Source organism: Cyrtonyx montezumae, unplaced genomic scaffold, assembly GCF_038088225.1.
Source record: "Cyrtonyx montezumae isolate F1298 unplaced genomic scaffold, pur_monq_1.0 scaffold_15, whole genome shotgun sequence".
NCBI classification, from domain to species: Eukaryota; Metazoa; Chordata; class Aves; order Galliformes; family Odontophoridae; genus Cyrtonyx; species Cyrtonyx montezumae.
The window spans coordinates 3,925,817-3,941,092 of NW_027071881.1; the positions used below are offsets into that span (position 1 = coordinate 3,925,817).

General features: G+C 43.6%; 1 protein-coding gene across 4 annotated transcripts in view; it reads right to left on the reverse strand.

The window, feature by feature from the left end:
• The window catches only part of RABEP1 (rabaptin, RAB GTPase binding effector protein 1), a 42,276-nt gene extending 28,000 nt beyond the window's left edge, over positions 1 to 14,276 (reverse strand). The window contains exon 1 of one of the 4 annotated variants that reach the window (XM_065731745.1): positions 14,061 to 14,276. In XM_065731745.1, coding sequence (XP_065587817.1) covers positions 14,061 to 14,094 — 34 coding nt within the window. In that variant the 5' untranslated portion in view covers positions 14,095 to 14,276. Of the gene's footprint in view, positions 1 to 1,993; positions 2,232 to 13,931 lie in introns of those variants that run through there. The other 3 variants (XM_065731744.1, XM_065731746.1, XM_065731747.1) reach the window with 3 other exon arrangements.
• Between the last annotated feature and the right edge of the window lie 1,000 nt (positions 14,277 to 15,276).

Sequence of the window (15,276 nt, forward strand, 5' to 3'; positions counted from 1 at the left end):
TCCCATGCTTTGGTATGGAAGAAGAAAAGGAAAGCGTACTTGCACCAAAGAGGAGAAAACTAGGGTCCTCTGAATTACATAATGAATCCTTTGTGCTTAGATAGGTATAACAACCAAGCGATGTCTGATATGATATTGCGAAGTCCCACACAGCTGTTTCTATGACCACCTTCACATCATTCCAAATGAGTTGCACTTCACAGGTGCACCTCAGAAGAACAAGTTTACCACCCAGCAGCTGGGGCAGCACCAAATCCACACGTGGCCCTGCTGCATCCAGGAGGGCTGAGGTGTACTTCAAGCAGAGGAACTCAAAAGCCTTTCCTGTATCTGCTTACCGAGAACGTCACTCAGTAATTGTTAGAAACACAATGAACTGTCCTGTACCTTAGATGTGCAATCATTTTTTGCCAAAATTCTCCTGTAAGTATGTTTAAATAACAAATTGTAAGAAGGAGAAAAAAGCAAACAGTGTTTTTCCTTCCCTATTTTTCCCCACTACCACTTCCCACTTTTTTTCCCCTTCCTATTGCACATACACATTAACTATTTCCTTGCTTTGTTACTGCCTCCCTCGCCTTTTTCCTCAGACACAAAACCAGGCAGCTGCTGCTCTGGAGCCCAGATCCTGCTCCCTGATGCTCACCCTGAGCTCAGTGAATGGGACTTACACCCCACCACTCCAAGCTCAATGAGCCCACTTCGTGTGGTGACTAATGCTCACCTCTTCCATGCATTTAGTCATCCTGGCCCCAGGTAACTTCAGTTTAGCTTTAAAGTTTATGCTTAGTTAAACACTGTTTCAATCAAAATGCAGTGGAACAGTGCTCACTCGCATCAACTATCATGGGAATGCAGTTATTTACATATGTTCATGTGGACAGAAATGAGCTGGAATTTTTTCCCCAGTAACTTACCTTTCATTTGCTAAAATCACCTTTTTCTCCCAAGGGCACTCCCCTTCTGCCATCACTGGGCTGACTTGCCATACATCACTCACAGGTTCTTTACCCCTTGCACAGCCTTCAGACCATTCCCTGCATGTGCACACACCTGACCTTCCCCACCCAAGTTTCAACCCAGCGCACAGGGGATTCTGGCAGTTTGTTTTACTTCTATTTCATTTCTGCCACTGCTGCTTTCGGAGGTGAAAAGCACAGTTCCTCCCAAAATTTCTGGAAAATACTGCTAGTGGTTTTTCTCAAGTGCACCAGCCATGCTCTCTGCCCCATCAGTTGACTGATAACTAAAACAGGGCAACAATGGATCAATCACAGTACTGGAAAAGTCAGATAGGCAACATGATGGATGGTAATGTAGAGAAACTATTTTGGCTGCATATGGTCATACTACTGCAACCAAAAGTAAATCTTCTCAGAAACATAATGCTGGAAGGCCTCAGCGTAGACCTGAGAGTCCCAAAAGCCAGCAGCAAGCAAGCCAGATTTCAGTGAAAAGAAACACTGAATCCATCAACAGACAAAATGGAAAGGTGAGTTATGAATCTTACTGCAATCACAAGCATTTTCCCTGTTCTCTGTGCTTCTTATAAAAATGAAAAATTGCTAAAGCAAGGGGAATAAGTGTACATTATAAGAGAATCAATTTTGTTTCTTAAAGAAAAAGTTCTCTACAAAAATAAAGCTGAATGATTTCCTGTGTTTATGGAGGGTATATTATTTACTCTGCAGGCCGTGTACATTTTTCCAACTAGTCACTGCTTGAGCAAACAAGAGCACGGAGATGTCAGCACCATCCTGCTGGCGTTGGTCAGGTTTCACTACAAAGGTTCACAGCTTGTGCTGAGACCACTGCAGCTACAACTGCACCACTACCAGTTTAAAGCTCACCCGGATCTACATACCCTGCAGACACAGCTCCCTTGGCAAAACTTTTCAAGCATTTAATAGAGTATCTAAGCTGAAATAATACAATTGTCAAACATGTCAGCACACACGTGCTTTCACCACTCCTTTTATTTCATCAGTCCTACCTCATCATCTGGTAAGCTGAACAGTCACCACACAGGAGTTATAAGTATACACGCAGGAGATGCTCCCTCAGCCTGTAAACAAGACCTCTAATGGTGCCATCCACTCCCCTTCCTGAGCACTTTGAAAGCAAGCCCCTAAAAACAGCCACGTAGCTCTACTCTTCTTGACTGCAGTGAGAGTAAAGTTATGAATGAGTTGTGGCATTCATGCTGGAACATTTCTGCCAAGCTTTTCCACACTCCCAGATCAAATCATCTCTTGTACACAACAGCCATTCAATCCCAAACAGGATACAGCTACTTCATGTGGCAGTTTGCAGTGTATCTCACCTTGTAAGAAAAACAGAACGTGAAGAGTGAATAATGTCCGTTTTCAGAAACAATCAGAAATCTGCTGCTCTGATTAAATACTTGTATTTCACAGTGATAGACGTTTAGGAAATGATTCTGATGCCCACCCCACTATGTAGGGGACCACTTACATAATTCACCATTCTGAACACACCAGCATAAATCTTTTCTTAAAATGTAAACATTTGACAAACCCAGGCAACTAATCCAGAACTGATTTTCTTTCAGATAATACAATTGCTGACTCATCTGCAGTGGGAGGGAGGAAAATTCCTTTGACTCCTTCTAACATATTTATCACGCCCCTCTCAGATTTATTAATGGTTGTTCTCTTTTGGAGGGAGAAAGAAAAAAAAAAAAGCTAAAAAAGTGTGACTCAGCTCTCAGAAAAACAACACAAAACAATCCAGCTACACTGTTCCCTCTGATGAAGTAATTTAATATATAAAACATAACCATTTCCATTAATTCCATCTTCCCCTAGGTACCTCTAATGTAGGATCTCACGCTGCTCATTTGACAGGTAACAGAGGCGCAGCTTTGGGAGTGCTCAGGCTACAGACCAAGCACCCTGCCTCCTGATTTCTGTCCAGAAACAAGAAACTGATGATGACCTCACACAATGAAAAATTCAAACACTGGTAACAAAAATGAAATGCTCACTTGGAGAGAGGTACACAGGCAGACCAGCAGTAACAGGAAACGATGCAGAGAAAAACAGAGGTCAGTTCATGAAATTTATATGGCAACAGCTTCTCTGCTTTACCAAAGCTGCAGGTATGGAGAAACTACCACTGAGAGCAAAGCAGCGTATTTCTACAATACAATTTCTAGCAATTTTAAAATTTCTACAATTTCTAGCAATTTTAAAATTTGACATAATCAATAATGATTTACAAACTCATTTCCACATATGCAGTGACCAGAAAGTACTCGTGTACTTTCAAAGGAACCAGAGAAGCTTTTGAGATTGCAGTAATATCTATCAAACTCAAGAGCTATGAATGTGAACCTGAATCACATAAGGGAGCTAATATCACATTTCTTCCCCTCTGTGGTTCCTTATGCCTTCCTACAATATCTGGCCCCCCAAATAAACCAAGAAAAAGGGCAGGTGAAGATTTAATTTCAAGGAACAGTAATTTCAAAGGCACTAATTCTCAGAAGAGCCCATTGCAGGCATGAACACGTGGTGCTTCTGCATAACCACTTACAAGACATAAATCTTGATAAATGGCCTGGAAAATATGGCTGCCAGATGGAGACACTGTGGTGATAAGTACAGTATGACAACTAATAAAAGATGATTAACATCTTTATTTGATAACGAACAGGATACAGTCCTTATCACTTGGAATAAGGTTTCTGCAGCAGTTTTAACAGCTTCCCTGAGAACAACAGACTACTACTCCCCCAATTTTAGATAATCTATTTCTTGACAGGAAACACTGCCATAATGCTATATATTCATATTCTTTCTAACTGTTATAACCAAACAAATTTCCTGGCAGTCGAAAGAAATTCCTCCTCCGGCACGAATTTTTCATTTACAAAGCAACATTCTCCACCTTCCAGTTTCATCATCAAAACCAGATATGAAGCTCTTACAGCTACAGACAGCCATGACCAACATCTTGAAGAAGGAACCACAATGGCAGCCTGCAGTGAGAGCACTGCAGTGGACTGCTGTTCTTTCACGTGGGCATGAATCACACATGAAGCTGGAAAGGGCACAAAACCAAAGAAGACTATAAAGCCCTGGGAGCACAAGTGAAGAACACCCGCATCCAAGTTATATTCTCTTCAATTTTGTCAGCTGGAGAAAAGAGGGAAGCCAGAAATAGATGTGTAATTCATATCAATTTGTAGCTACGTGGCTGGTGCCAGCACGAGGGGTTTGGGTTTTATGACAATGAAATATGAAGATTATAACCTGGTAGGGAGGGATGGGATCCAGCTGTCCAGAAGCAGCAGCAGGCTGGCCAACCTAGTGAGGCGGGCTTTAAACTAAGGGACTTGAAGCATGAGGTTCAAAATGGCAGTGCTCACACCATTGCAGACAACTGGGGAATGAGCCAGGCCAACAGAAAAACAACAAATGTTCCTTAGCTGCTTCCCATGATGTGAGCCAAAAGGCCAGATATCTCAACAGCATGCAGCTACAAAGGATCCTCTTGCATCCCTCTACAGAAACCTACAACATCTACTCTGTTTTCTTCTCTGAAGTGCCTGTACATCAATGCATGCAGCATGGAGAATAACCAGGAAGAGTTAGAGAGTTCTCATGGGTGACTCTTCAATCACCAGTACTGCTGGAAAAGCAGCAGTGCCAGGCACACACAGTCCACGTTACTGCACTGCGTGGAAGACAACTTTCAGGCATAGGTGGTGGAGTCAACAAGAAGAGGTGCACTGCTGGACCTCATTCTTACAAACAGAAAGGATTGGTTGGGAACATGAAAGCTGGAAGCAGCTTTAGTTGCAGTGACCACGATACAGCAGAGTTCATACAGTACTACAGAAGCATAGAACAGCTCAGATTGGAAGGGACCTTAAAGGTCATCAAGCTACTTGATTAAGCCTGTAGTTATAAGTACTGGTGGTCATCTGACAGAGTACCCAGCACTCCTACCTCCCCCTGACCACAGTCCCACATTCTCTTTATCCCCAAAGTGTCTCAAGAACCCTTGAGGCAGTACAGGGATCTGAAACATGATACAGCAAAAGCAGGGGTGGGGGTTCAAACCAGCAATTCTCAGCCAAACCAAGACTGATCATGCTCATCACGGGGCTTAGCATTTACCAGAACTGCCACAAATAAGACAGCAGGGCTCTACGACTGGCTTAAACTGTGAAAATGAGACTGAATGATACCCTTGGACATCCATATGATTAAGACCATAACCAGGTCTCCACCCCTTTCTTTATGCTTTCTCCACCTAATGCTCATCAGGCCTTTCACTAAATCAATTAAAATCATTAATCCACCAGGGAGCAGCTTTCCACTGGGTGGCTGAGCTGAGCTGGCTCAGCAATGAGACCAACGTGCAGTGGGCACAAGGGCAATGATGGGAGCCATCACTCCAGGAGCAGTATCTCAGACTGCTACCTCTGGGCTGCCTGAGCTGCAACACAAAGCTACAGCCTAAAGGTGCAGCTGGATAACCTGTTAAAACCTCAGAGCATGCAGCTTGACAAAAGGAACAGCTTGACCTTCCTTCTGCCCTGCACTTCCTGGTGGCAACTGAGATTGGCGTAGCCCAAACACCCCCCCTCCCCCCTTTTCTCTTTTGTTCCAAGCACTACATGGACTTCCACAAATCCCGCTAATTTCCATTCAGACACTCTAGGGGCAGCTCACAAGCATAATCTGTATCAGAATGCAAATTCCACAGCTCAGACTTCCTCTCTGTATTTGCATACACACACACATTTTGATCTAACGCAACCAAATGGGCTTCTCCAGTAGAGATGCATTTAGATTGGGCTAAAACCTAAAGCAGTAGGCAGAAATGTTTACTTTTATCCAAAAGCAAGTACACAAGTACAAAACGGCAGTTAAATTAGACCCTATAATGTGCTATTACAACACCTCCTGATGCATCATCACATAAATGCCAGCCTATGTACCTCCAATGAAGGCAACCTTTTTTATACCAGGGTTTTGGCACTATTTAGAGATTGAATGTCTTCATCTCCAGTTTCATCTAAATCAAACAGAAGCTGTGAAGACCAGACAGACAGCTATAATATTTTCTCAGTTAGAAGCATCAGTCAAACACAGAATCTGGAGTTTGGCTAATTGCTTTCCCATTAATTTATCACACATCTCTAGATATAACACAAAGAAAAATCGTAAACAGACATTGCGAGCTGACAATTAAGAAAGCATTACTTGAAACTGATTTCAAAACTTATTAATCTTCCTTAAAAGAAAATTTAAAAGATGTACCATATGACCAGGATGGCAGTTTATAGGATGATTTGAACAAGCAGTTTATGACACGATTTGAACAAGCAGAGCCAAGTTTATGCTTCATATTCCAGCAAGATAAACCAAGTAACACCACAGCTCAAATACATTGCAGCGATTCTGGCACAGACTACTGTTAATAAGAGATGAATATTCCAATTCTGTAGTGTCTGTAGTCAAGAGGAGTCCAGTGCAATCCTCAGCAGGCCTTGGGAAATACAATTCTCTTAAAAGGTAACAGACATCAACAATTAGAGCAGATGGCTGTGATAGCCCCCGCTTGAGCAGTAACTTCTAGCACTCATCTGTGCTTTTTTCTTCATTGATTAAGCCGAGGACCATGAAAATACAGATGCCAGAATGAAAATACAGGTACACTCAGAGGGTGGTGATGCACTGGAACACGTCACCCAGAGAGGTGTGGCTGCCCCATCCTGGAGGCATTCAAGACAAGGCTGGATGTGGCTCTGGGCAGCCTGCTGTAATGGTTGGGGACTCTGCCCATGGCAGGGGGCTGAAACTCACTGATCTTTTCAACCCAGACCATTCTATAACTCTATGCCAGAATTGTTTTTATACTCCACCTTACTGCTTGCGAGTTACTCCATTCTGTTTTTTAATTTCATGTAGCCAACCCTGTTGCTAATCTAATCATTTTACATAGCACTGATGTAGCAGCAGTTAAAATGTAACACAAGGAATCCTTTTGCTGTGGACAGTATTTTAAGAATGAGCAGACATGCAAATACAAAATGACGGTACCAGGGCAGGTGCGTGGCAGGTGAACAGTCACGCATGGAAGCACTGGGACAAAAAGTTCAGGTGAAAGAATCATCTTTCTTCTTTACAATTTTGCTTATTTTTCTCTCTTGCTGCCTTTCAATAGCATTTCAAGCCTTGCTGCAACTGCCTGCAAGTTAAATACATGCATCAAGAAAAACAGTAAAAATCATGCAGTCTGTTCAGGTAGCTTTCTTAAAAGAACTGGCAACACTGCTACATCAACAAACTGTTTTGGTTTGCCTCCCAGTTAATCTCTTCATCTACAAGCCAGATTACCAGGAGTATGACACAGTAAGTGATTTTGCTGGCTTTCAATTACTGATTCTGATTTATTTTTTTTTTTTGCCACGAATAATTTCAGTGGAGCAAAAATACAATAATAAATAGTTTTACTTCAGAAGTTATTTTCAGAAACAACAAAGTTTTAGTAGAACAAATGCTAACCAAAAAATGCCACCTGAAGTTAAATTTCTCCCCCCAGTGTGAGGCATCACAGTAAGGCAAGCCTCTCCTGTTTACGAAGTAACTACATTAGTCTCAGCAGGTTTTGCCTTCTTTTGTTTTAAGATCTTGAGCTATTTTCCAGTTATTAACACTGCAAGGCAGGGCTCTCAGCTGCCCATAGTTAAGAGCACACTGCACAGTGGAAGTTTCCCGCTCTCTCTCAAAGCTACTTCTTCAGAACAGCTCTGATAAGAGAAAGTTGGATCTCTTGTATTTTTCTACCTTTCCAAAGACATAGGCAGTAAACCTCAAGCAGTTAATTTTTGCAATCTGCAATGCGTAACTGCTTTGGTCTACAAATAAAGAAATCTTAGTATTAAAGAATTAGATGTCAGCCAATCTCACGATGAATAAGAAACTGAAACCCACTGCCTGCCAAATACTATAGTCAGTTTTGAGAAAACTGGAGGGCAAAAAGCAGGAGAGTACCTGCTCTGTACCAAGAGTAAAGCACAAGATCTTCACAGTAAAAGCAGCTGAAGAGAACTTAAAGAACAACTCAATAAATAAATAAATAAAAATTCACAACAAAACAGCAAACATGCTAAAAATCAGCGTGGCTGGGAGCATGCTGTCCAGAAAAGTAAAAAAGAAGAAAGGAGGAAGTCTCAGCAGTCATACAGTTTTCTCCCGAAGCAGCAGAACGGAGGCATGGAGGAAGCAGATACTGAGGATGTGCTAACTTGTGAGCAGAGCAAGTTAGGAAAGGGGCGACTGAAACCAGGGCAACTACATCAGCAGCAGGAGGCCTGCTGGAGGGAGAGTGTGTTTAAGGGAGGTGAGGAGACAAAGGAGAATGGAGAATGGAAGAGGAAGCAAAGGAGTCAGCCGAGGAGCAGTAGCTGTCCAAGACAGCCAAACAGACAGTCATTTGACCTCAGAGAGGAAGAATCTGTGCCCAAAGGTCATGTAAGGCAACATTTCAGAGGAATTACCCTGTCACTTTGCTGCCTGGAAACAGAAATTGCCAGAGGAGATGGAACACGTGAAGGTTAAGTTGAAAGTTTTTATTTTTCTCTGTTCTGTATACAGAGGAGTTGGGCCAGAGAAGATGAGCATGGGATGAAGAAGGGATAAGAGATGCACCATGAGTCAGCTGACAGCCAGCAGAAGCTATGGCTGAGAGAAGCAGATATGAATGGGAAAAAATACAACAAACGCACCAATTCAGGTTTTCTCAAGAAAGACTTGGGCATACTGTGAGATAAGAAGAAAGCAACTGCAGAAGCTTCAAGCCACCCTTCTGATATTACAGACACCTAAGGAGGTTTCCTCTGTTCTGCAGGTTAAATCCACGTTTTTTCAGTCTTTCTTCCCCCCACAACCAACTGTCCAGGCCTCCTTTATAAAAAAAAAAGGAATTAAAGCCTTCTCACAACAGGAGTGTTTGGTTTTTTTCTTTAGAGGGTCCAGAGAAAATAGAACAGACGAGGTCCCTAAGTGACAGGGGTCTTAAGACTACAGGCTTAAACTTCCCTGACTTAGAAAATAAATCAACTGGGCCGTTCATTTTGTGCTTCCGAGTTACTATGCAAATAAAATACATCATCATATAAACAGATGTGCAGCAGTTCTGCATTTTCAAGATACTATATGCACCATTAATAAAGTGACATGACAACCCAGACTTTTTTCTTAAGCATTAGGCTATTCGGTGAAGTACTAAAAAGCAATTCTCCTCTTCCTGAAAAATATAGACATATTAACTAAGACTGCACTACTCATGTGTTCCTCCTTTGTCAATTTATATCAAGATATCAAACGATTTACATTTTTCCAGAGATAATTCATCATCATGCTTAACTGACTATACCATGACTAAAACTACACAATGCTTACACTATTTATAGAGTAACTTGCAGAGACTAGTACCATTAACTCAGACACCACTACCCCAGGTTCTGAAAACAATTCTGCAAGTAAGGACTATGAACCACTAGGAAGCGCTAGACCTTTGGAGTGGAAGATGTTCCTCCTAAAAACAGACACAACGGCATTTACTGCTTACTATTGTCTTGTATTTTTCCCACCCCACTCCAGCCTCGGTGTCAGGTACTGCTTAGGAGACTGCTTAGTAAGCACTGCTTATCAACGTTATCAGTGCTTCTCTTGGAAGATTTCAGTTGGAGTAAAGCCATAATCCCATGTGTTTTGTTTTAAAGACAAACTTTTATTTAAACATAAATCCTCACCTAAATATAATATAGAAAACTTCACAACTCAGGCATGCTTTTTAATAAAGCAGCTGGAGCAAAAAGCCAGGAAGCCTGCCATTCAGCATCACTCGCTATGAAGCCAATGGGATTTGGTCCCCCCCTCACACTGTGAGACATTATTTGTTTTAGCTTCTTAAAAGTTATAAAATAAAATTCCTTCCTTGACCACTTTCAAGGGAGCACACACAAACTAGTTCCTCAGTGGGAACGTGATCCACCCACAGAGGGCTATGGGAAAGCATCTTGAGGCATCAGGCCAGAAAGGAAAGAAAACATTTACTAAGGCCATCTTGTCCATGATGATGGTGAACTATCCAAGAAGCAATAAAAATGGGCAAAGAATTTATATTTCCCAGCCTTCAAAATGTAAGAGACAGCCCATATGTTAAAGTATACTCTTTGTGCCTTCAGGCAAGTCAGCAGCTAATTTTAACAAACAGAGTCACTGCATTTTTCAAAATTAAGAGAGAGATTTGGGACTTGGCTCCAGAAGTCCAACAGGCACCCCTAACGTGCATATTTCCACTCCCAAGCACACCGACCTGCTGAGCTGATCAACACTCCTCAGAAATTCTACACGGTGGAAATCTGTTTGTTCAAGGTGTCTGCTTCACTTCTGAAGCCAAATTCCATATGTAGCCACTGAACAAATATAGAAAAACATACAACTTAAGAAGACATGCACTGTGTTGTTTTGTTGTTTTTTTTAATTCAACATATTTAATAATATTGGTAACTAATAAATAATACTGTATCAAAAACAAGAAAAATGAAAGGAAGACATTTTTGACTCTTGGAAAGTACCAGCAATATTGTCGTTATTACTCAAGAGAAAAGAGCTTAATATTTGACAGTTACATCAACAACACAGAACTAAACTTCAGCGCTCAAAACCAGTCCCCTACCAGCCACACCTAGCTCCTGAGATGAGTAATAGCATTTTCAGATATTTCTATTTCACTTGAGTGACACTTGTAAGGAAAGTAACTAGAAATGTAGAAGTAGAAGATGTAGAAGGTAGAAGACAAGTTTTGTTACTTAATTTTCCACACAACATTCCAGACTCCTCCAATAGCCATGCCCAAACTCTGAGATATGTGAGAAGTATGGCAACAGAAAGATCTCTGCTCTTGTTAGACTCCCTCGTGACTTGCACAGGGCAGCAGTGCAGCCCATGGTGCTGCTGGTGGTACTAAAATCAATATGGCTGTGTCCCCCAGCCTCCTATATGCAGCCGAGCAGTCTTTTCTGCTGAGAGCTGGCATAAGCTCTGACCACAAAGAGACACAGTATTTTTACTGGCCTAAGCACAGTGTAAGAGAGACTTACTCCAATATTGTACTCTTGGCTGGTAATTCTTCTCGTAATAGGACAGACTGTGCTGATGAGACAGTTCCCTTTACAGGGTAATATCAATGGTTATGCTGTTTATCAGTTTGAGTGTACCAATGGTTTAAGATCACTAGTGCACTAACATTTCGACAATTTGCAAATAATTTGTGTGGCACTGTTATTATTTTAAGCCTTGAAGAATTAGTGTTTGATGTAACAGCAGTTTCCTCATTGAGGCATTTTCCAGATACAAGCAGGAGAGGGATACTGAAGACTAAGCGTTCTGACAGGGAAAAATTATGTCATTTTGTTTGGTAACCTTATTTTTGGAGCTCTGAATTAAACCCAAGGAAAGTAAGAACCACACCAAAGATGAAAACATACGTTTTTAAATTAGGCATTACTGTTCCAGGCACACAATCTAGATGACATACATTAATAAAAAAATCTCCCAAAAGCCTCAGTGACCAGGATCAATAAGCACACATCTACTTGCAACCCAGGTTGACATAATCATCCAAGAGTTAACAGCACAGTGCACAAAGCTACATGAGCAGCCAGAGGACTCTGCACTCAGCCTCTCTGCGATTGTTATCATATGGAAACTCTATTACCCCACACAAAAGAATTAGAGGGTTATTAAGTTCTATACTAAGCCAAAGTACAAAAACAGAGTAGGACCTAACATCCATTCTCCTGTTTCACTGTGTTATTGCTTCCCTTCTTCTAATGTCAATACAGGCATTACAATAGAATATATATCCCACATATAATTTATTTCATATTGTTCCATTGTACCTTCTTAATTTTTATTTTATTACAACCTTTTATACATGTTTTCAGCATCAAAAAGAACCAAAACATTGCCAGTGTCTTGGATAGGTAAAGAATGTCCATGTATTTCTGATCAACATAAGTAATGATAATAAAGCTGTTATTTTTTTCTTGAAGGAATATACTAATCCAGCACTATTCTGTCACACGTAATCTTAAATCAGAGATTACGCTATTCCCTTAAGCAATAAATTCAGTGCAGACAGCCAAGAACACTGAATAATTCACTTCTTCAACACTTTCTCTATATTAAAATACAACAGAGAAGTTTCAAGGCACAGTTTTTGACAAGTTCCTTAAAAATAAATCCAACAGTCTTGAGAACTATAGTATGTTGATCAAAGTGGATGAAAAAAAACCACGCAAAATAAACAGATTCTATTACTGCCAAAGGAGGATGGGGGAGAGGAGCCATTTTAGAAACTCTCAGTTCTTCAGTGCAAGAACATAGCAAAGCACTTTTCAGAATCTATCCAACTTTCAGCCACATTCCCCCACCATGGGTATTATTTACAGCATCCTCACCTTCTTGTAGAAGAAAGCATGAGAAAGACAGAGATCTGTACCTCTTACCAAACAGACTTCATCAACGTATCAAAGTATGAAACACTACCTGCATCTTTTGTCTTATTTTTAAACGACAACAAAAATCTACCCAACTTCTGACACACAAACTCACATACAGCTGCCTTTCCTTGCACAGCTCCACTGCACACCTGCAGTCAGATTCTCTGCAAGAGCCAAGAAGAAAATCTGTTGCAAACTGTTCCGTAGCTCACTCAAGAAAAGGCTAAAGAACAATAAACAATGGTTATTCACCAGAAGGTACACAGCAACCCATACCGAGGGTAACCTTACAGTCATGGCAGCAAGCAAATTCACCTGCCCCTTAGCACTCTCAGAGGACGAGCACACAGTCACTGACCTTAACAGAGGGGAAAAAAAACCAACCAGAACAACTCTAAGCTCCTTCATCATAAACACTTTGACAAGGTAGAAGGAAATCCTTGCAAATAAACACTTCTCTCTGTAAGAGCACCACGAAATAAATAAATAAGCCCATACCACTCCCTAGATATGCATAATTAAGGGCACATCATTCCCCTTTCCTTACAGAGTACTTTTCCAGGGGAACTCCTCAGCTCTCACCATCACAGTGACATGCCAGGGTGAGCACCTATCCTTCAAGGTTCTGCACATCTCGCTCTGGCCTCCTACTTCCACATGCTGATCAGCTTCAACTTAGATTTCCTGCTCTCTTGTATTTTTTTCCATGCATCTCATTAAACACCGTCCCTATCATTGGCCCTTCAACCCCACCTTCCAAACTAAGCATTCAATGCAATTTTTCTGATATGCATACAGTTCTGTGTCCTATTCCACAGGGAAAAAAAAATATTTCATCGTCTGTAATTCCTCACAAAAAAGAAAGTAATACCCTTTGCATGACAGAAACCTTCATGCAGAGCTTATCTTACTCCTACACAGGTAAGAACTCCTCCCGAGAGAAGAGCTGTCATTACCTTTGTGTTTTCCACCTCACGAGCTAACCGTCCACGCAGGGATTCTGACTTCAGCCTCTGGGTTGCAGCCCAAGGGCCCCAAAGCACCAGTGGGGTGACCCAGCCCCGCTCGGCCGTGCACTGCGCGCCCAGAGAACCGCATCTCTCTCCTGCGGGGCCTCACCCTGCGCAGCAGATCCCCTTCCCCAACAAGCAGCGTCCTCTCCAGCTCTGTCCTCCCTCCTCGTCCACGCTCGGGAGCCGCCCTGGCTCCACAGTAAGCCCACATCAACCTACCTGCCGTGCCCTCCTCGCCTTCTCAGGGCCTTCCCCGGCCGCCTCTCCCCACCGCCGTCCCCTCGCACCCGGCCGGGCCGCGCAGGCCTCTCCGGCCTTTCCCCGCGCCGCCGCACGCCGCCCACCCCTCTCTGCTCCGATCCCACCTCCTCAACGCCGCGGCCCGGCCAGGCCGCGCTCCCCCGTCCCCCAGACGGCACCGCTCCGCGGGCGAGCCCTGCGCCGGGCAGGCCGCGGCCGCTCGGCTCAGCGCGGCGAGGTCGCCTCCACATTACCGTCCGTGGAGGGGCTCGGGCCCGGCTGGGCCATGGCTTCGGCGGGCGGCGCCGCCGCGGCCTCCTCCGCCTTCAGCCGCGGCGTCGGAGCGGGAACCGCTACGCCAGGGGGCCCCGGCGAGAGACGGGAGCTGCCGGCCCGGGCCTCCGCCTCCTCCGCCTCATCCTGACAGCGGCCGCCGGCGGCGGGAGGAGGAGGAGCGCCGCGCAGGCGCCCACGGTGAGAGCACGGGAGCGGCTGCCGCCCGTGGGGCCGTGAGGGCCGCGCTGCTTCCCGCGCTCAGCGGCTTCGTCGCAGCCGGGCCCCGCTGCCCTGGGGGACGTCCCGGGGTAGGCTCGGGTATACGCGTGGTTAGCTGCCGGTCCTCGTGGAGTCGGTGGAAGTGACAGCAGCAAAATTACCTTTTGCTGTTTGGTGCAGGATAGGGCTGGATAGAGGGAGCAGCCTGTCCCCTCGCACGACCTCCTGCCCACCAGGAGCCCCCGCTCGGTCTGTGTTGGCAGAGGAGGCTGTCAGTCCTTTCACCTAAGCAGGTAAACATTGTCTCAGCTCTGCTCTTTAATATCAAAGAAGACGTACGTTCTTCAGGGCACGTAATATCACAGAAAGCAGTATTGGAATGGATAGTACGATACCAAAACCTGCCAGGGGGCAGAATCCTCCTCTCCTGGCTGTCTTTTCTTGTGGCTTAAAATCATGATTCATGGATCTCAAAACATGTTCAGGGATAACCTGAGTGGTCAGGCACTGGAATGGGCTGCCCAGGGAGGTGGTGGAGTCACCAACCCTGGAGGTATTTAAAGAACGTTTAGACATCATGTTGAGGAACATGGTTTAGAGGGAACTGTTGATGATAGTTTCACTGGATGGTCTTGTAGATCTTTTCCAACCTTGGTGATTCTATGACAGTGACTTCACCACCTCCCTGGGCAGCATCACCACGCTGAGAAAAACTTTTTTGTAATGTCTGACCCTTCCCTGGTGCAACATGAGGCCATTTCCTTTTTTCCTTTTGCTGTTACCTGGGAAGAGGGGCCAGCCCATGCCTGCTACCTCCTTTCAGGGAGCTGTAGAGAACAAATCTAAACCAATCATTTTTAAACCAGTTCTCACAGGACTTTGTCCCTACCCCTCATTTGTGGCCACATTTCTTTAGGCCTTGCTATTAAACTGTGGCTAGACATAGAATTCTGCATTTCAAATTAAATTATTGTT